The sequence below is a fragment of the Chelonoidis abingdonii genome, chromosome 7 (genome assembly GCF_003597395.2).
Source record: "Chelonoidis abingdonii isolate Lonesome George chromosome 7, CheloAbing_2.0, whole genome shotgun sequence".
Classification (NCBI taxonomy): Eukaryota; Metazoa; Chordata; order Testudines; family Testudinidae; genus Chelonoidis; species Chelonoidis abingdonii.
Window position 1 is genome coordinate 30,269,142 of NC_133775.1, and position 21,766 is coordinate 30,290,907.

General features: G+C 39.8%; 1 protein-coding gene across 2 annotated transcripts in view; it reads left to right on the plus strand.

Annotated features, from left to right (window-relative positions):
• Positions 1 to 21,766, plus strand: part of DNAI3 (dynein axonemal intermediate chain 3) — a 64,014-nt gene that overhangs the window by 25,381 nt on the left and 16,867 nt on the right. For both annotated transcript variants that reach the window (XM_032798892.2, XM_075067771.1), the window contains exons 4-17: positions 1,019 to 1,200; positions 1,780 to 1,884; positions 4,808 to 4,954; positions 5,906 to 6,105; positions 6,480 to 6,596; positions 7,725 to 7,915; positions 8,788 to 8,912; positions 9,013 to 9,102; positions 11,812 to 11,901; positions 13,446 to 13,574; positions 15,893 to 15,966; positions 17,016 to 17,163; positions 18,088 to 18,175; positions 20,977 to 21,107. In XM_032798892.2, the coding sequence (XP_032654783.1) occupies positions 1,019 to 1,200; positions 1,780 to 1,884; positions 4,808 to 4,954; positions 5,906 to 6,105; positions 6,480 to 6,596; positions 7,725 to 7,915; positions 8,788 to 8,912; positions 9,013 to 9,102; positions 11,812 to 11,901; positions 13,446 to 13,574; positions 15,893 to 15,966; positions 17,016 to 17,163; positions 18,088 to 18,175; positions 20,977 to 21,107 (1,817 nt within the window). The remainder of the gene's footprint in view (positions 1 to 1,018; positions 1,201 to 1,779; positions 1,885 to 4,807; positions 4,955 to 5,905; positions 6,106 to 6,479; positions 6,597 to 7,724; positions 7,916 to 8,787; positions 8,913 to 9,012; positions 9,103 to 11,811; positions 11,902 to 13,445; positions 13,575 to 15,892; positions 15,967 to 17,015; positions 17,164 to 18,087; positions 18,176 to 20,976; positions 21,108 to 21,766) is intronic.

Genomic DNA, 21,766 nt, shown 5'->3' on the forward strand with positions numbered 1-21,766 from the left:
AGAGAGGTGGGAGGGGGAATGGTTTATTTCCCTTTGTTAGGAGACTCAAGGCATCTGAGTCTTGGAGTCCCACAGGGAAGTTTTGGGGGACCCAAGTGTACCAGGCTCTGAAATTCCTGGTTGGTGGCAGCCTATCAGATCTAAGATGGTAATTAAGCTTAGAGGCTTTCATGCTGGTACCCAATCTTTGGGATGCTAAGGTCCAGATTTGGGAATTATACCAGGACAGCATCTAGACTGGATTTTGATCAGAGGACATACACGTGCTTCCTTAAGAGCACTTGGTCTTCTGTTCTCTTCAAGGTAGCATTGGCCAACTCCTCTAGCAAAGGACCAGGATTTCCCTACTGGCCATCGCTAGCTAGGAATAAGACCAAATTACAGGTTGTGGAATGAAGTTTCCCCAGCATATTACCGAGCAACGCTGAACAAAACTCAGGCAGCATTTGTCCCCTCCATATATTACTGTGGTTTTATAGATGCAGATGTTTTGGTCTGAATACTGTAAATTTTATCCACAGTGATACCAGATTTCCACACTCCAGGAAGGATTCTCTTCAGCCAAAGAATAAACATAACTTAGATTTACCACAGTATCCACCACCTTAAAGAAATCAGCTGACCGTTATTTTGTGAATGCTAGATTAGCAGCAAATAATTGTTTCTTTGCCATCCACACAGCCAACTCCTAGCACAAAACTTTTGCCTTAGCATAGGATGACTGTGAATTCATTCTTCTGTTTTCTTGAAAGATTTTATTTTAAATAACATATATTGATTATGCAAAATGTGTTAGGCACTGACTTTTACAACATGAAGACCATGTGATCTTTCCATATTGAATTTACAATCTATGCCGCCAAATGTACCAAAAACTATAAGTACAGCGGTCCAAAGGTGTCATATTACTAGCAGTAAGAAAGATTTAGAACTGTTAAGGACATACCTCCTACACTGTCAATCTTTCAAGGAAAACACTATTTTTGTTCACTCTCCAACTCTGCCTTACCTTTTCTAGGCCACCCAGAGATCTTTCCATTAGTTTTCACTGAAAAGACACAGGAAATTTTAAATTGTCGAATTAATGAAGATATCACAGAAGAAAAACCTTACAAACTTCTGAAAAAAGAGGACATAATTCAGGACATGAAGACAAGAGCTGCAGTCTCCGATTTCCACCCAGTCAAAAAAATAGTCCTAGTACGTAACCCCTTTTTTTCTAACTTTAAGACTTAAAACCCTCATACCATGTACTTTCAGTGGTAAGGACCATCCTCATCTGTCCATCTGTGAATACTCTAGGAAAACGTATTTTCATTACAATTTTTCATATTCATATATAAGCCTTAAAAAGAAATGTAAAAGGGAATAAATATTAGTATATTACAAAATAGAAATAAGTCTAGTTGTGCCTTTGGATATGTCCTTGCAATTTTCATTGAAGTCAATGAGAATTGTAAACACACATGTAAGGGCAAAACAGCCCTTTCTGCTTGTAAATTTTTACAAATTCTGACCCTGATCAGTTAATGGTTAATGTTAACTTTGCCATTGACTTAAATGAGCATAGGATCAAGCTTTTTTTGTACATTACTTGCTTTCTGCTTTCCAATAGCTAGCTACAGTTCTTTGCATTTAAGAATTGTTTTTTCTTCAGAATTGTGTTTTCTGGTATTGACTACTTAAATATCTAATTCACAATTTTACAGATCTTAGATTAATCTATCAGTTGTAATTGGAAGTTGAATGCATGAAACCTTTCTGTTCTTATTCATGCAGGAATATCCAGGGGAAGAACTTCTGATAGTTTTAGATACAGAGTTCAAATATGGACAGAACTTTTATCTTGTTGCAACCGAAGAGGCCAAGGAAAGCTTTTTAAATGTAAGAAAATCAAAACACATTTTCACATTATTCCACATACTTAAAATAACTCCCAGTGCTACAGTCACACACACACTCTTTGAGATCTGTATTTAGGGTGACAAGACAGCAAGTGTGAAAAATTGGGACAGAGGGTGGGGAGTAATAGGAGCCTATATAAGAAAAATCCCCAAATATCAGGACTGTCCCTATAAAATTGGGACATCTGGTCACCCTCTCTGTATGGTCTCTTCTTCTCTTTGATTCCCATCTATCAGCTCACCAGCAACCATGGGCCGAATGAAGTTTTTCCATCACTTTGTATCAGCTTCACAGCCTCATTCATCACTGTGTTTATCCAATACATCCTCAGTTTTCCTCTCTTTCTAGTTGCTTGCACTCTGGTACATATCACCTCATTTGGTATCCTTTCTGGGTCCATTCTTGACATGTGTTCAAACCATTATAGTTATCTTTCTTGGCTCTTCTGTAACAGCATTATTTCTTGCCCCAGCGATGTTCTTAGCACGTAATTTTTTATTTTCTGCAGTCTTGAATCTCTCAGGATTCCTCTGTGCTAGTTCATTTCTACAGTCACTCTCTTATGTTCATCAGCTTTCCTCATACATCAACATTCTGACCCATACTGCAATATCAGCACAGTTGTCTCATATACACTGATTTTAATTTTTCATTGAAATATCTTTAGCCTTCCAGATCTTAGAGTTTTAGGAATGCAACAGTGGCTAGTCTAATTCTTCTTTTTGTGTCATTGATACAGATCATCTTCAATGAGATGAAAAGAAGATTTGTATTGAACACACTTATAATTAAAGCACTCTACTTGCAAGAATTTTACACTTGAAGTTAGTCTTAACATGCAAAATATACCTATAATTTATACTGAAGAGAGTTTGGGTGAAATCCCAACTCCATTGTCAATGGGATTTTTGGCATTGACTTGATTGGTGTCAAGATTACCATTTCTCATAAAACTGGTAATCACACGTGCAAAATCTCTAGTTTTCCAGATTAGACACATTTCAGTAAGAGATTATAATTAATGAGCTAAAGACTCTTCAAAGGAAGAATATCTGTTCAATGAATTGTACTTAGAAAATATATTTTTGAATGCAAAACATTAAAGGAAAACATTAATCTTGTAACTGAAAGTCCCATTTGGTTTTGATTTTTGTCTACTGTTACAAGGAGCACATAAAATTACTATAACTGAAAGATTAGAGAAAACTGTGCTTATTTTCATTGCAAACATTTTTATATAGTCATTTAGACTCTGCTTTTGCAAATATTTGTACACATGATTTCAGTAGGCCTATTTATTTGCCTGAGGTTATTAACATGCTTACGTGTTTGCAGGATTGGAACCTTAATTAATGAGGTCTCAATTCTGCAATGCACTGTGTACTGGAGCACCACTGTGTGGATCCCTGTGACCTTCCAAGTTTAGTATACTGCAGGATCAGGCCCTTAGTCATTTTCTCCTTTTGTTCCTGTGCATCTGTCACAACAGCAGGGGAAGGAAAAACAAACGTTTTAATAGAAAATAAAATAGTGATTGTACATAAGAATAGCCATATTGTGTCAGACCAAAGGTCCATCTACCCCAGTATCCTGTCTTCCAACAGTGGCCAGTGCCAGGTGCTTTAGAGGGACTGAACAGAACAGGTATCAGAACAGGGAGTGGATGGGTCATTACACAAAGTAAAACCTATTTCCCCATGCTAATTTTCCCCTACTGTTACTCACACCTTCTAGTCAACTGTTAGAAATGGGCCATCCTGATTATCACTACAAAGGTTTTTTTCTCCTGCTGATAATATCCCACCTTAAATAATTACCCTCGTTCTAGCCTCTGTGTATATATATCTTCCTGCTGTATTTTCCACTGCATGGATCCGATGAAGTGGGTTTTAGCTCACGAAAGCTTATGCTCAAGTAAATTTGCTAGTCTCTAAGGTGCCACAAGTATTCTTCATTCTTCTTGCTGATACAGAGTAACACGGCTACCACTCTGAAAGGTATCACGTGATTCATCCCTTGTTGCCCATTACCAGCTTCTGGCAACAGAGGCTAGGGACGCCATTCCTGCCCATCCTGGCTAATAGCCATGATGGACCAATCCTCCATGAATTTATCTAGTTCTTTTTTGAACCCTGTTATAGTCTTGGCCTTCACAACATCCTCTGGCAAAGAGTTCCACATGTTGACTGTGTGTTGTGTGAAGAAATACTTCACTTTGTTTTAAACCTGCTGCCTGTTAATTTCATTTGGTGGACCCCTAGTTCTTGTGTTATGAAGAGGACTAAACAACACTTGCTTATTTACTTTCTCCACACCAGTCATGACTTAATAGCTCTTTATCATATTGCCCCGTAGTCATCTCTTTTCCAAGATGAAAAGTCCCAGTCTTATTAATCTCTCCTCATATGGAATCTGTTCCATCTCCCTAATAATTTTTGTTGCCCTTTTCTGAACCTTTTCCAATTCCAATATCTCTTTTTTGAGAAGGGCAACCACATCTGCACACAGTATTCAAGATGTGGGCATACCATGGATTTATATAGAGGCAATATGATAATTTCTGTCTTATCCCTTTCCTAATGATTCTCAACATTCTGTTAGCTAATTACAAGGGACTCAGAAGCAGGTGGAGTACATGAAACTACTTCAAACTCATTTTTAAAAGCTGACTTGCTTTTAAATTGACAGTGTCCCTTTAATATTTATTGGAAAATTCATTGCTAGAAGGACAGGGCCTAATCCTCCAAATTTTTACTCCTGTGAGTACCCGGATTGACTACATTGAGACTATTTGTGTGAATAAGAATTGGCAACACTGAATTTTATCTACATTGAAATAATATATTTATGTTTATATATGAAAAACTATAAGTACAGTCTTTGTAATTACTTTGTCTTATAGCCTCCAGAGGCAGTGGAAGAAGAAGGAGAGACTAAAGAAGGAATGACAGAGGAATACATTTATAAAGCTCCTGTCCGCAAACCTTGGGTCTCCCTTGGCAGTGAAAAGGAAATTGAAGAAGAATCAGTTAATGAATCTCTTAGAAAGGTCAGAAATTATAGATGTCATTCAATCAAAGTCATATTCTCACACAATTTCTCTGTTAAAATAAAATTAAAGAAGTTCTTTAAATGAACAGAAGGCAGAAAATTTAGATTTATGCCTGAAATTCTTGTGGTCATCCCAGTTTTGACTGTGATCTTGTCAGATACTACAGCAAAGGAGAGTTGGAACTAGCTAAACCTCTAAGAAAAACTGGAAGTGCTGTAGGAAAAGATTCTGATGTTTTCCTTTTCGATTTTAAGTCCATACATGATCCAATGCCCTAGACTGTAATGAGGCAGTCTGCTGCTGGAGGTGTAAAACAGAAGTCATGGCCACTTGTGGACATTAAGCATCCCAATCCCCATTTGTAAGGTTTGGGGTGGTAGTTTTGATATCTTTGCCAGATAATTACAATTATTTTCTACTTACTTAAGATCCCAATCCTCCTCCAAACAGGTCAATGGAAAAACTCCCATTAACCTCTGGGAAGTCCAAATTCTCCATGTAGTTTAAATGGGATGCAGTATTTTCTTCTATTTGTTCTGGAATCTGCTGTCTGATATAGCATTGGGCTTACATTGCATATAGGCTTTGTGGTGGCTTTCAGAGCAGGGTAAATTTCACCCAGAGAGAAGTGAGGTAGTTATTTGGACAAAGGGACAATTTTGATATCTCAGAGTAACAGGATTAGCCCTTTCAGCGCTAAGAGTAATTTGAAAAATATTCAGAAGTCCTGTACCATTTAGAGAGATAAAAATATATGACACACACTTATTGGTGATTTGGGCTCACGAGAGGAGTACAGAATTTCAAAAATCTATAAATGTTTGTGAACTCTGTTTACAAGTGACCACCAGCAGATCTCTGAATCTCACTGTTTCAAAGGACTTGACTTTCAAGAATAGTTTTCCTGTAGTTATTTCAGAAAATCTCTGAATTTTGGGTGTATTGCAGATTAAATATATGATTTCTCGAGTGCGCAGAGAGTTTGGTTCAAAGGTCAAATTTACTGATAGAAATGCTTCAAGTGTGAAAGATGGCTACATTGAATGTACATCCTATCAGGATAAAAATTTCAGCATTAAGAAACTTGAAAATGATGTTGGTGCACAAGTCGTTCCAAAAGTAAGGGAAATGAGCACTCAAACAAAGTGGTAAGTGTGAAATGGATTTACTAGTTTTTAGTAATTATAAAGGGAAACAATCCCTTCATCATTATTTATTAATTTATGTCCTGATTCTGAGCTCACTAATAGTAATGTAAACCAGGAATAACTCATTGGAGTCAATGGGGTTACACAGTTGTAAATCTAGTATGAGGGCAGAATCAGGTCCTCTGAGAACACCTTTTCAAATACTGTGCATCTAAGTTCTCCCTCACTTCCAAAGTCGGATCAACCCAAATCATCTTACCAACATTAGCAAAAATTAACATAGTTAGCTTTCCATTTTTTGTACTTCATAAGGCTTCTTTAAAAAAAAAATCTTTCAAACTTACCTGTGTTAAAATTTGTTCCAAATTGCTTAGGACCTATCCAAGAAATGCAGCCACACAGTATTTTCCTAGAGAGTTCTCAGATGAAGAAAAAGAGCTGTGTTTGTCATCTGAGGAGCTGAAAGAATTTATTATCTCAGTGTTTTTAAGGTAAAAATGTTGCAATAATATGCAAGTTTACCTTCAGTAAAATGGTACACACAACTATACAACGGATGTCACTATATACTTAGGTTTATAACTGTTAGTTTTAAAATCAAGACAAAAGAACTGAATTCTTTGACGCATGCATTCCCAATCCATTGTCTTCTTATGTTGTGCTTTATGGAAGGTGGTTTCAAATTTCTAGAACAAGTTAGTCAGCTGTTAAGTCACAGTTAAAAACTTTCCTACTAACAGAAACTTTGAACCGTCTGAAATGTAAAGTATATGTCCACTCATTTCATGTGTTTTTCCATACTCTACACCAGTGGTGGCCACAGGTTGCCCACTACTGCTCTACACTGTCACTTTTGCTAATTATTGAAGTACTTCCATCATAGTAATGCTATTGCATACCCATCCAGTAAAGTGACTTTAACACCTTCCTCTGAAGCATCAGACATTTCCTACTGTCAGAGACAGAATACTGCTCTAGATGGACCGGTGGTCTGGTCCAAGTAGTGCAGTTCCTATGTTCTGCATCTTCCTAGCCTATTTTTCTTCTTACTTGATACTGTAATAGATTTGTGATATCACAGTCATTTACATGGGAACAAGTAATACAGTTCATGACAAACTCATTTTCATGGGTAAACAAAAAATTGTGGGCCAGATCCTCAGCTGGTGTAAATGGACATAGCTCTATTAAAGTCAGGAAGCTACATCTATTTATACCACCGGAGAATGTGGCCCTGACTCTGCTGGATTAAGTAGAATGAGGAGCTGTAAACTGTGAGGGCCCAGTCTTACAGCTCTTACTCACTTGAGGAGTCCACTGAAATCACTGGGGCTCCAAAGTCGGGTAGTAAACTTCAAGAGCCTAATCTAATCAAATCTGTCTGAGCACACGCAAGTGAAGTGATAGCACAGTATGTCTATTTTTTATTAAGTGTATTTGAATGTGAAAGGCTCTCATGAGAGTAGTGACCAGCACTGAGTAACCGTTGTGCATACCACTTTGGGGCATGTGGTCAAAATTTTTAAATGAAAGATGTCTCTACTGAACTAATGGGTAATTATCCCATTGAATAATCACATCTGACATTCTTGAAAATGTTAACTATTTTCATAACACAGAGTGGAAATAGCATTGCAGCAAAATGAAATTATGAATGCCTTTTTTGATGATTGGAAAGCATTAGCAGAAGATGAAAGTGTCTTTGGTGGCAAGTCAGATGCTTACCTTAAGGAATACCAATCGTTTACAGACCTGCACTATCTGAAGCATAGAAGAGTTAGCTGTGTTTGCTGGCACCCAACCATTTATGGTAATGCTTATAAAATATTTAGTTCATGCCTGAAATAGTTTGAGAGTTTTAAAGTTTAAACTGATAAAGGTTTTTATTGGCTTTTAAATGTGGAAACCACTGATTTGAGATAAAGTGGGATATGAACAGGTATTGTGTAGAATTCAAAGAGGTAATGATGTAGGCCAGATGATTTCTTGTGCACGTGTATAGTAGAGAATACACAGGAAGGATATTTTCCCTTGTAAGATCCATTTAAAGGGACTCTAATTGTGCTGGGCCCAATTTCTTTCTCATACTCTCCCAGAAGCACACACTGCTCCATGGAGCCCTGCTTCTCTTTCAATTTCTCCTCACCACTTGGTTATGTGGCTCCACCTGAGTGCAGGGAGCACCAATAGTCTTTCTGAATGTTTCCCAATGTTTCCTTTGGGGTATTGCAGCTCCACACATTCCACTGAATAGGCAACACTGCAGGATACAAAGGAAATCTGCCGTCTTTCTAAGTATAATGACAAAGGAGTTGGTTTCTTAATGGCTGCCCAAGAGCATAACCATTTCTGTCACATTATTCCAGTTTTGAGATTACAGTTTAATGACTCTTAGCAAAAATATTGAGTTATATTCTGGTCTTGGGCTTCCACCACTCATTTATAAGGTGCTTAATCATTCATTAACTAAAATTATTGCTTTAAAGGTGACTTACAGTGGGGAAAAAAATTGGGTATGTATATAAAAAGGAGACATAGCCAATTTTTTCTCTTTACAGGTCACCTATAAAGCAATAATTAACAGAGCCATTAACACTTGAAGTGGGCATGGTTTTTTTTTTTAGAAGTGCTAAAAATTTTCCCTTTATCGACCATGAGGTTGTTTGTTTTCTCCTCTATCAGGGATTATAGCAGTGTCAGTAACAGAGCGGCTTTCTTATGAAGAACGCATTACTCAATCTGGTAAACTGTTGTTGCAGAAGTCACCAATTCTTTTTTGGAGTTTCTCTGACCCTATTCACCCTCAGGTATTTAAACAGGATTTTAAAACATTCAAAGCATTCAGACAACAAAGTAACAATTTTTCCAACATGGCTGCATTTCTCAACTGATTATTATTTTTTCTAGTTAATGCTGGAGTGTCCTGAAGAGGTCTACTGCTTTGAGTTCTGTCCGTCTGATCCCAATATCATTGCTGGAGGCTGTATGAATGGACAGGTGTTGGCTCCTTTCTTCTTAGTTCTATTATTTTCTATATTGATTGTTCTAGTCAATCTTCATTTTTGAATTTTAATTTACTAAATTAGTGTATTGCACTAAATAGTGAATATTCAGTGTTCTTGAACAAATGGAAAATGCAATATGGCAGCAAACTTGGTAGTTTGTATAAACTAGTGAAGCACAGTCAAAATACACATGGCCAAATCATACCACTTGTGGGATGAATTCCCAGATTTCAGCTCCCACTGTGGTAGTGAAACAAGGTTTGTAACTTTATTGTGCAGGTATGGGCAATGAAGTCTCTTAACCCATAGATAATCAAGTATTTACAAGAAAATCCCATTGCCTGCACTTTACTTCCTATTCCCCTGTTCCTTTTCAGTTTCCTAAGGAATCACATTCCTAGTGGCTCCCTACCTATGTCTGGATCTAAATCCCCCTTATGAGAGAGGTCTGACAGCACAAGAGCGTATTCCACGCCGAATAATGCTGATAGGATAGGCATGATCTTATTTGAAGAAATTCCTCATACTGTGGACAACTGTTTAGATAGTGATCCTCATTGACTCATTTTTTTCTTTAATACATTTTGGTGTTTTGTTAAGTATTTTATCAGAATGAGTATGTTAGGTTTCTCCTTCACAGAATTGCCTTGGCACATTGCCACTCTTAGGAGTATTGCATACTATTCTTCATGTCCCACAACCACTAAAGGGACTGGGTTGACTAAAAATGTCCACTTCTCGTATTTGAGTGGCTAAGCTAACTGAAAGCTGTAGACCCATCCAGGCCTCTTGGTTCCAGAAACTAAGCATTTTCATCCATTGATAGCAGTTCGTAGAAAAAAAACACAGAAATAACCATGCTTGATTAGATGTCTGTCTAGTTCAGTATCCTGTCTGCCAGAGGACAGCACCAGATACGTCAAAGGAAAGGAGAATATGTAAAGAAGTTTGGTCTTGTGAGGGATCTAGTATAGCAGATCAGTCCGGCTTCCCTGCTCTAGATGGTACCAAAGCAGTCTGTGATCATAACTGCTTGGTTTCAGTAGATGCTTGTCTTTAGGTGGGCTATGCTGCCTTTATCCTTCATTTCCAATATAGCAGAACTGTGGGCCTTTCCTTGGACCAATAGTACTTGAATGCCTGTTACCAGTTGCACCAGGCCATGTCCAGATCCATGTCCTTGCTTATACTTCATGGTGGCTTTAGAATATGAATGCTTCCCATCTTTAGAGTTCTCCTTTTTTGGTTCTAAAGAGGAAATCAGTAAAATATGAACATGATAGAGGATATAAAATGATAAATGGTACAAAAGATACAGTTGGGCACCCCATTTACCCTCTCCCATAATACAAAAACAAGGAGACAGAGAATCATAGAAGATTAGGGTTGGAAGAGACCTCAGGAGGTCATCTAGTCCAACCCCCAGCTCAGTCCCAATTAAATCATCCCAGCCAGGGCTTTGTCAAGCTGGGCCTTAAAAACCTATAAGGATGGAGATTTCACCACCTCCCTGGGTAGCCCATTCCAGTGCTTCACCACCCACCCAGTGAAATAGTTTTTCCTAATATCCAATCTAGGCCTCCCCCAATGCAAACTTGAGACTATTGCTTCTTGTTCTGTCATCCGCCACCACTGAGAATAGTCTAGCTCCATCCTCTTTGGAATCCCGCTTCAGGTAGTTGAAGGCTGCTATCAAATCTCCCCTCTTCTTTTCTGCAGACTAAATAAGCCCAGTTCCCTCAGCCTTTCCTCGTATATCATGTGCCCCACCCTCCTAATCATTTTTGTTGCCCTCCGCTGGACTCTCCACATCCTTTCTGTAGGGGGGCCCAAAACTGGACACAATACTCCAGATGTGGCCTCACCAGTGCCAAATAGAGGTGAATAATCACTTCCCTCGATCTGCTGGCAGTGTTCCTACTAATGCAGTCCAATATGCCATTAGGCTTCTTGGCAACAAGGACACACTGTTGACTCATATCCAGCTTCTCCACTGTAATCCCCAAGTCCTTTTCTGCATAACTGCCGCTTAGCCAGTTGGTCCCCAGCCTGTAGCAGTGCATGGGATTCTTCCATCCTAAGTGCAGGATGATGAAATTGAGAGGAAATGCATTTAAACTGTTATAAAAGAAATACCTTCTTTATACAACACATAATTAACTTGTGGAGCCACAAGATATTATTGACCCCAGGAAATTAAAAATTCAGAAGAGAGTTTTATGGACAAGGGAAGTTTTATTCCCAACTTTCATTAGTTAATGTTGGTTTATGAAACATGAAAGTTTATATCCTATACAGATGTTTTATCCTGTCTGTAAATATTATCATCCACACAAATGTCTAATCCTTTATTGAGTCCTGAGGGTGTGATGGCATAGAAGCAGTTTTTCAGTCCACAGCCTCAGCAATCACTTTAAAGGTGACACTTAGAAATGCTTGATCAGTGTGACAGGCTGCACAGACCTAATTGTTAACTGACTCAGATGGTTCTAGAATTTGCAGTCTGTTGCACAAGACTGCTACAGTGAGGGTCTGCAGAGGCAATACCTTAAAAAAAACCGCCACCCTCCAGTTCTGGCATCAGAAGTAGACTTCCTCCTTCTACTTTCAAACAGTTCTCATACTACAGTTCAGAAGTCTGTTTTAATCTATCATTTAAACAGAAAAAATACTTTGTAAGGATATTCATTTCTCCTCATAGGTTGTACTGTGGGACATTTCTGAGTATGAAGAAAAGCTGCAGAATGCTAAAACTGGTGCTGGTGGAAGCAAGAACACTGCTGTTAATATGGTTAGTACTTGAGTTCTGTATTTAGTGCTGGAGTATGCCCTGCTGAGAATAAAAAAAGAGAAAATGAGAGGAAGTTAGGAAATAAATATTGGAAATGGAATGCAGGCTTAAAATGAAGAAAATATCATCCTGGCAATGAAGTACTAACTAGACTGTTTGTATTCCGATACATGAGGCAACAAAATAAATCTATCAAAATCTCATATCTACATCATCAACCCAGATAAATACTATTACTGTAATTCACACAGACCAGAGATACAATAGGGTATTGTTATTTATTGAGCACCAACAGTGTATTCAGCCCTACCCCCAGGAAGCTACCTGTCACAGGGCAGGACTCATCAGTGCGACACTTCCTGCTGGTTGTCCATGGATTTAGCATTTCCAGCCTCCAGAGCACCCTCTGCAGGCCGGTGTCCCGTTTGCCACTGGGCCCGAGTCCCTCCTGGACCCCAGTGCCCCTTTCAGGCCAGGGTGCTGCCCCCTGACAGTACCCCCACAAATCTGGGTCTCCCTCCCCCGGGGAACCCCCACCCTGCCTCAGTCTCGGGCTACTGCCAGTCACCATCTAGCCCCCGTTCACTGGGGCGGACTGCAGTGTAAAAGTCACTCATCGTAAGTAAGGAGCATTTTGGACCTGCTGCCTCTACCTGCCTTTGAGCTGCCCTCTGCAACCCCAGTACCTTATTTGGCCTTTAACAAGGCCTGCAGCCTTGGTGGGTTTCTAGGCCAGAGCTCCCTAGCTCCTCTGGCCTTCCCCCAGCAATGCTCCAGTATTGGCAGCCAGGCCCTTCCCTCTCCAGCACTAGAGAGAAAGAGACTTTGTGACCACTGCCCATTGCCCTCTTATAAGGGCCAGCTGGGCCCTGATTAAGCCAGCCTCGGCCTAATTGGGGCACGGCTTCCCAGCTGAGGCTGCTTTCCCCATTCAGCCCCACTTTTCCTTCCCTGCCACAACCCTCCCCCTGGGTTGTTTTAAGCCTTTTAAGGCAGGAGCATGTGACCACTCTGCTACACAACCAAATAGATCAAATCAATATAATATATTGGATGATGGTATAAACTGAAAGCAGAACAGAAATTTTCCCCAGTGCTAAACGTGTATATGGAAGTGTGTTTTAAAGGACAGATTTAAAGGAGAGAGGGAAGGTGGTTTGGCTCACAGAATGAGGGAGATAATTCCTGGCAGAGTGTGTGGTATGGAAGAAGGCATGAAGATGAGAATGGAAAGAGGATACAAAGTAGGTAATTAGAATGAAGGCCTGAGAGTACAGTGGAAGAAATAATGCTATATTGGAGGTGGGTGGAGCAATTGTGAACATAATTTTTACAATATATTATGCTAGGATCTGATTCAAAGCTGACTCAGACTTTCCATTGACTTTTATTGGCTTTAGATTAGACCCCTAGAAAGGTTTCTAGATTGAACTAAAATACTGTAAAGGGACATTAACAATATGTGAAGTTTCCTTTTATTTCTTGATAATGTTGTATTTTGCAAAACATACCTTTTAAAATGTATCTTTTAAAAACTTCTCTAGCCAACGTTTATACAAGCACAACAAAGTGGTAAGGAACCACATTTTGTGAGATATTGTGCAGTCTCTTCTATAGAATATGGCCATAAATCAGTAATAACGGATATACACTGGCTGCCAGACTATTTTGAGGTGAGTTTCAATTGATATTTTATGACTTTTTCTTTATATTTTTAACAAACAACTAATCACAAATCAGTGCGTGAACTGCAGATCAGGTGTTACAAGATGAAATTATTTACAATAATCTCAGTAGTACTTGGGCTCAGTATTTGTGACTGCATCCTAGAATGCCAAACAATGTCAATCTGGTCTCTCTCATGCTCTCTGTACTTTAGGATGGTACTCCACTCTCACCTTTTATTATAGCTGACTCAGATATGTAGCTGACCTTATTATAAGATTTCTATAGCTTTACTCAGAATTACATTAAAAGATGTTTTGATAACAACAGATGGGATTTCAAAATATATTAACTCTACTATGGGAATTACTAGCTTGACACCAAGAAGTTAAAGCAATAACTTCTTAGGTCACCTAAACAATTTAGTTGCCAGAAATGACTTCACTAACAGATCTCCTTTTTCTAGATAGAAGTTGCACCCACAAAAATTGGATCTATATTTTCTTTCTATCCTATTCATAGTGCTCCATCCATAGTATCTTAAGGGCCCTTTCAGCTCCCTTTAAAGTTAGTGTGGGAGGGAAAGACGGCTCCCAGGTGTCAGACCCACATGATCATTTGCTGTCTAAGTGGTAGGATTAGTGAGGTGTGCAAAAAAGAGGCCAAGCTGAAAAATCAGACCCACAACCCAAAGTGGATGTTATCTTGAGAATTTCTTGTAACTAAGTTTTTAAGACTCAGCTGCTACTGCATTAAAGTCGAGTGAAGATTGTGGAGAAAACAGTGCAGAGACATCATTGGAAGGAAGATTGATACATTTGCACATTAATCAATAATTATATTATGATAGTACCCACAATCCCCTTTTGGTACTGTACATACATGTATAAAGACAAGGCCTCCCCAGAAGAGTACATACAAATTTGCCAGTGGTTCAACTCAGGGTATGTCTACAGCAGGGGTGGCCAACCTGTGGCTCGGGAGCCACATACGTCTCTTCAGAGGTTAATATGCAGCTCCTTGCATAGGCACCAACTCTGGGGCTGGAGCTGCAGGCACCAACTTTCTAATGTGCTACAGGGTGCTTGCTGCTCAAACCCTGACTCTGCCCCAGGCCCCGTCCCACTCCACCCCTTCCCCCAAGGACCCCGCCTCTTCCCCTCTGTCTGCCGTGCCCTTGCTCCTCCTCCTGCCCCCCACTCTCCCGAGCCTCCTGCACACCACAAAACAGCTGATTGCAGTGGGCAGGAGGCGCAGGGATGGAGGGTTAGGTGCTGATCCGTAGTGCTGCTGGCGGATGGGAGACAGTAGGGGCAGGGGGGAGCTGACAGAGGGGCTGCTGATATGTTACTGTGGCTCTCTGGCAATGCACATTGGTAAATTCTGGCTCCTTCTCAGGCTCAGGTTGGCCACCCCTGGTCTACAGCATCAGTGCTACAGGGTCAGCAAATTCAGTATCACAAAACTGCATGATAGACAGTAAACAAACTACATTAGGATTTTAATCCAGCCTTCCTTACTCATGCAAATAATCCTTTGATTTCAGTGGCCATGTTTGTGAGAGAAAATTTAGTAGGATTTGGCTTATAAATGATGGATGCAACTTTGCTGAGTAGCTGATAAATGCAAGTTTTGCCAATGAGCAGGAAGTAGTCAGTTCTTTTTCTAGACAAAGATTCCAATGTGTACATACATTTTCATCTTTTTGAGATTGGGAATTAGGTCTGAAAATAAGATCAGAAAACATTAGTGGAATCAATAACGTGCATTATTTCATCAGCACTTTGTTTTCTATTCCTTTTATTTTCTGAATAAGCTTAAATGTAAATCTGATTTTCTGTTTTGAGCTAAAAAGAGGAAATTGTTCAGAGAAAGTAGTTATTGGAAAAATATACACAGCCCAATAAAAATTAAATTGTTTATAATTACTATAAGTAAGTATCATTTGAGATAGTCACTTTTTGAATCGCAATTTCACTATGTAGTTGTTTACTATTAATTCTTCACTAATTTGCTATTTGGTTTAAGCAGGATGAAATTTACAAGAGGATGGCTATTAGGCACTCACATATTTGACAATTGGGGGCCTGATTTTCAGTTGTGCCAGCAACTTAAGATCTCATTGACCTCATTTCATATCAATGGGCTAGTGAGCCCTGACTTGCACAGCTGTACCAGGGTATTTGTACAGCCAACAGTGAGAGGCTCTCTTTCTTAAAGCCTGTTTTAGAGAAGTAGCTTTGTTGATAATAATTTGTTGCCATTTGTCATCCCCATCTCCCTGTATTATTAATTATTATTATTATTATTATTATTATTATTTTAGGTTAACAGAATGGGCATTGCTTTTGAAAACAGAGCTGGAGTTTGTGTGCAGCTTGTAACCTGCTCTCCTGATTGGTAACGCATTCTACAAATGTTTTCATAGGCACCCACAGTCACAAAACATCTCCTGAATTCCTTTGAAAATTCTTCTAAATACACCTTATTATTCCATCTCTCTGCTAAATGTTTCAGCATATATTCCATGGTATAACTGACCAAATTCTGAATTCCTGCAAAGCCGTCTGGAATAGATGAAATTCATCCTGTTGCAGAGGGTCAGCACACAGATCACTACATCACTTACGCCCCACATAAAGGCAGTGTGTGGGGTCAAGTAGCTGGACAGCTTTACAGAGGTTCTTTCAGGCTCACTTTGTGCCACAGAAAAAATGTCTGGGCTGGTCCTACTTAGATTGTCCTGGAAGGCCATAGAACTGCATTTATGCACAGGAGGCTGCTAAATAACCTAAGGCCATGTCTACACTGGAAACTTTTGCTCGGTTAGTGAGATCAATTAGTGTGGGTTTTTAATGACATTTCTAAACTGGCAAAGGTCCTAGTGTAGATGAAGTTAGACCTGCATATAGTCCTTTTGCCGGTACAACTCATTTCATTCAGGAAGCATCCACTACGGGCCACTGTCAGAGCCAGGATGCTGGACTAAGTGGACCTTGAGTCTGACCCAGTATAACATTTCTTATATTCCTCAACTGGCTGACAGAGCTGTGGCTGCAATTCCAACCCAGAGGCTGGAATAGCAGCTGTGGGTGGTGGGCCTGCACGGCAGACCCATTCCCAGACCAAGTAATTAGGATCTATGCAAGGGAGTGCATTTCCTCCACTGAGTATGTAGGTTTCTTAAACAAATGGTATGATGCTTATTTAGCTACAGTATATGATTAAGAACAGAGTGAGGACAAAATGTGGAGTAACTATATGCCCTAGTGTACAAAAGTAGCTATAAACTAGTTCTCCATTTCTCTGTTCCCCAATCTCTTGCATCTATTGCTATACTAATTTTGAAGATAGAAGATAAAAAAAAAACATTATACAAAAGCTTATTGAAAAGTTACGATTTTTAAGCATACAAAGAGCAATAATCTACAATCTCTGGTTTTGTGGAGCTCCATATTATTTTGGGATCTTCGAGCCCCCAAAACTACTATCCAGAATTCAACTGAGAAAGCAAAAGATGAGAAGGTTATCGAGGCTCCCCCTGATGTACCGACTACTTTTAAACATCTGGATCTCTCCTGGAGACCTCTCATTAAGGTACTGTATATAATGTATAATCTTGCAGAGTTGTCATGGCATTTTTAAATTAAAAAAAATCACAGTGCAATCATGCTAAATTTAGTAAAAAAAAAAAGTCATGGTTTTAGGGGGAAAGGTATGAAAATGTAGTTCTACCTCTTTAGAGACAATATACCTAAATCCCTTCACTGCTGCTGCCTCTTTGCCCTGCCAACAGGGGCACCAACCACCTGCAGAAGCACCCTCTGCCCCAGTACCCCAATCCTAATCCCACTGGTCAAACCTGAGTGGCACTATGACCCTGTGCACTAGGTCACAACGCCCAGAGTAGGGAGCCAGGTCAAGACCTGCAGGATAGGAGCCACTGCTGCGGGGTGAGTGTATACAGGCTCACTCTCCACCCCCTCACCCCAAAATGTACCATGTAAATGTTCACATTGTGATTTTCCTTTTCATTTTGTTGTGATTTGTGTAGAGGAAGACCATATTTTATCCCTATAACCTCAACAGAATAGGACAAACACTTCCCAAACTTAACTTACAAGAACTTTAAAATGATCTAAGAATTTCTGAATAAACGCAGGCTACAGTGGAAGTAGTAATGTATACGAACATTTTTACCACCAGGTTGTCTCTTCTGGTCAGAGCAGGTCTAGAGACACGTTTGTTAAAACACGAGTGGCCACTGGGGCTACCACCAGTGGAGCTGACATTGAAGTGGCAACAGTGAGAAATTTTAGGGGGAAAAGCATAACCTAGACTAGACCACAGTCACATTTTAACTACTGCTAGCAAAGGTGGCAGCAGAAGCCAGGGTTTGTGGAATCTGAAGAATGCACTTCAGACTGACAGGTCTTTAGCATTACAACAGAAAGCAATTTAGCCATATGCCTCAAGTGTTTGACAAAATGAGTTATCAAATACTTCCTTTGTACTAAACAGGCAAACCTAGCCAAGAGCGACACAAGTGGAGACTATAGTCCTACTAAAATTAGCCTAGTGGATGAGCATTTCCATTACAAAATGCAAGGTAATATTTTCAGTTTATATTTTTGAGATACAAGTATTTTGGTAAGATGATTTTTCTCTGTATATAGAATAAAAGATAAGCAACATAAATACACTGTAACTAACGGATCTGTTTTCCTAAATTTACTGGTATATCATGGCACTGAAGGTAATGAACACATACAATATGAGAAGAACAGAATCTTTACCAATGGGTCACAGGTTATCAGATCTCATTAGAGGTCATACTAGCAAGCTTCAGAGGAGTAGCCGTGTTTGTCGCTTTTTACAGATCCAGACTAAGAGTCCTGTGGCACTTTATAGACTAACAGTAGTATTGGAGCATACGCTTTCGTGGGTGAATACCACTTTGTCAAATGCATGCTTATACTAGCAAGCTGTTTTTCCCAGGAGTACTTACTCTCATCAAAGTGAATTGAGCCTTGGTCAGTACTATGTGTGATTTCCTCCTTTAGAGCCACTGTTAGAAATGTATTAATCTGGGGTTTTATTTTATATGAACCTTTCCTTACTTCATTTTCTACTCCTGAGGCAAGTCTTCTATTTGCTCACTTTTCAGCAGAAATTATTAGTCTCTGTACGAGAATACTTTCAGAGAAAGTATTCAGAGAGCAAACCTATCGTGCTATCTTAGGTACTTGTATAGCTCCCATTACCATAGTATTTGAGTGTTACTCCCACACAATCTTTAATGTATTTATCCTCACTTGTCCCTCAAAGGTAAAGAAGTGCTATTACCCCCATTTTAGAGCGGGGTAAACTAAGGCACAGAAAGGCTAAGTGATTTGCTCAAGGTCACACAGGTCACTGACTGATCAGGTAATTGAACCCAATTCTTCTGAGTCCTATGCTAATGTGTGGACCATCCTTCCTCCCTGCATTGGTAAAGTAGCAATCAAAAGGAATATATTGAAAAATCATTAAAGTCTTTGGAGAATTGGGAAGGCAACAGAAGGGGGATGAGGCAGATTTGGAAGGGTGAAAGATCATCAGGCAGGTTTATAAGGTTTGGAGCAAATTAATAACAATGGGACAGTATGTGTCTTTAAAAATACTTTTGGAAGTCATTACCTCACTGACCCTGAAGCACAACAACTCTGTTACTAAGATGTGCTGGATCAGATTTATGTACTGCCCAGTACTAACTGCAGTTGGTGTAAATAAAAAGTTCATAAATAATTCTACAAACTCACTACTTTAAAATATTCACATAGCAAACTTCAAATTCCCCACTGCCCCTAAAAAATGTGAGAACGCAAGAGAGACACTAATCTTTCAGCTATCTAATTCTAACTTGCTACTGAGCCCTCGCCAAAGAAGGAAAGTAAGAATTCTGGGACAACAGAATTCATTGTCAATTGTCTTTATCAAGTTCTCGAGGAACTCCACAGACTCCAGCAAGTATTAGACATTTTCATTACTGGTGATCACGTTTTTCCCCTCAGGTTGAAAGGGACATTGCCTAATCAAGTTTGGTCTAAGCAAAAGAAAGACCAAGAGAAATATTGCTGTAGTTTTTAATTCCAACTGAAACATTTATTGAAACAAATATACATTCGCTGTTAGCAGCCAACAAGCTCCATCTAGAGAGCAAATACATCTATACCACAGATATTTTACTCATTTGTGTAGTCCCACTGAAGTCAATGAGACCAGTTGGGTGCATAAATGTTCATAGGATTAGGCCCAAACTCAGTTATGCTCTGAAGTCAGGGTTTTCCATCACACTTTTTCCAGCAGTGCTTAGGATTCTCAAGTGACAGATTTTTCTATCATCCCAGACCCACAACCCTGCTTATCCATTTACATGGCTGCAGCAGAGCTGTCTCCACAAGCACATCCTGTATTGAAAGTTTTTCTTAGCCTCTCCCATTTAGGGTGATGAGCTTTCCAAAAGGCAAAAGCAGGACACATGCAGGAGCCCCGCCCCCTCCACCCCTGGTCCTCCTCTTATCCTGGTGTCCCTGTCCCCTGGCCAGGCTGAAAGCCAGAGCCAGGCCGTGGTAAGAGCCAGCCTGCTGTGGGGAGCCCTGCGTCCTCCCCCTACCCAAGGCTGCTATTATTGTGGCCTGGCTCCAGCTTCTGGCCTGGCCAGGGGGGAAGGGACTCCGGGGTAAGAGGAGGTGTAAGGGCAAGGCCTCATGACAAGGCGGAGAGGGGATAATGCCAAACTCAGCCCCCCTCCCCCAACAGGCTGACACTGCCCCTAAGCCTTGGAAGGCATAGAGCGGGCACTGCAGGGAATCTGTGACAAATGCCATCCCAGAGTCATTCAGCCTGGGACTGGGTCTTGAAATCCACATTTTGGATTGTCCCACCCAGTTCAGGATGGGTGAACACCCTCTCCCATTGCTACAGCAGTGTTAGAGCTCTGCCGGGGTAGCAACATTGAGAGTACTAGTGTAGACTGGTCATCAGCATTTTAACCACTGCATTGTGTAAACTGGCCTACTCCAGTGCTCCTGCTTTGGCTGCCACTAGTGGAGCTGCATCAGTGGTGGGCAACTGTGGGAGATTTTATGGAAAATCTAAAGTGTAGGCACCACAAGAGTACTGCTTGGCCTGCCTTCTATTGCTAGCAATTTGCATGTGCTCAGCCTCTTTCCCCTGCTAGATTTAAGGTAACATTCCATTCCATGCCATACTAGGTTCACTCTTCTCTGGAATTTTCTTCCCTTCTTTATTTCTTATCTTGAAAGATCTAATCCCTCACCCTTGAATTACCTTAGTAAGGAAAATAAGATGTTTGATCTAGTAAATTTCCCTATATAACCAAATGATTATATCCATATTCTTTTCAAGATAAGATGCAATACCAAATCAAACCAGATATGTTTGGAGATGAAAATCCTTATAAGCAGTTAAGGTTCCCTTCAACCAAACCTCTTAAAATACTGGAGAATATTGCCACCAACTTTTTTGTTGGAACTGAAGTAAGTTAAACATTTTGATCATCATCATCTATGACTGATAATTTTTAAAATAGTGGAAGTGTGCTGGACAATTTACACGGACTGGTGCATGCAAATGTTTTATTTATGAGTTAATCAGTAGTTTTTTCACTCTGAATGTGCCTTGCCTTTGTACCCCATTTTGACACATTTATATAAATATTTTACTTTAAAAGATTGCTGGGCCATTCACCCATGTTTAAAGGCTGGGATTGAAACTCAGTGGGAGTTGGGTGGCTAATTCTCTTAGGCTGCATTGGAAATCCCAGCCAAAAGGTGTTGAACTTAATTCTTAAAACCAGGAACACACAAAATGTCTTTATTCCCATTGCCAGAACTATTAGGACAGTAATTTATTGCAAGGTTTCCCCTAAAGGTCTCATGAAAGCTATATCATATTTTCAGTTTTTCCCCTAATTTAGTCCTATATTAAAAATAAGCCTAATGTTCCAGCTTCTACCCCATTTAAACTAGATCTAGCTGCCAAAATTGAACAATTTAAAAGGGTGCCTTTTGAAAATTTCCTGCATTTCTTCCATTTTGGGGAAATCATTTTTCCCTCTTACTGCCACCTTTTCCTAAAATCGTGGGGCAAGGTCCACACCATACATGTGAACTACTCCAGCTCTACATGAAGAATG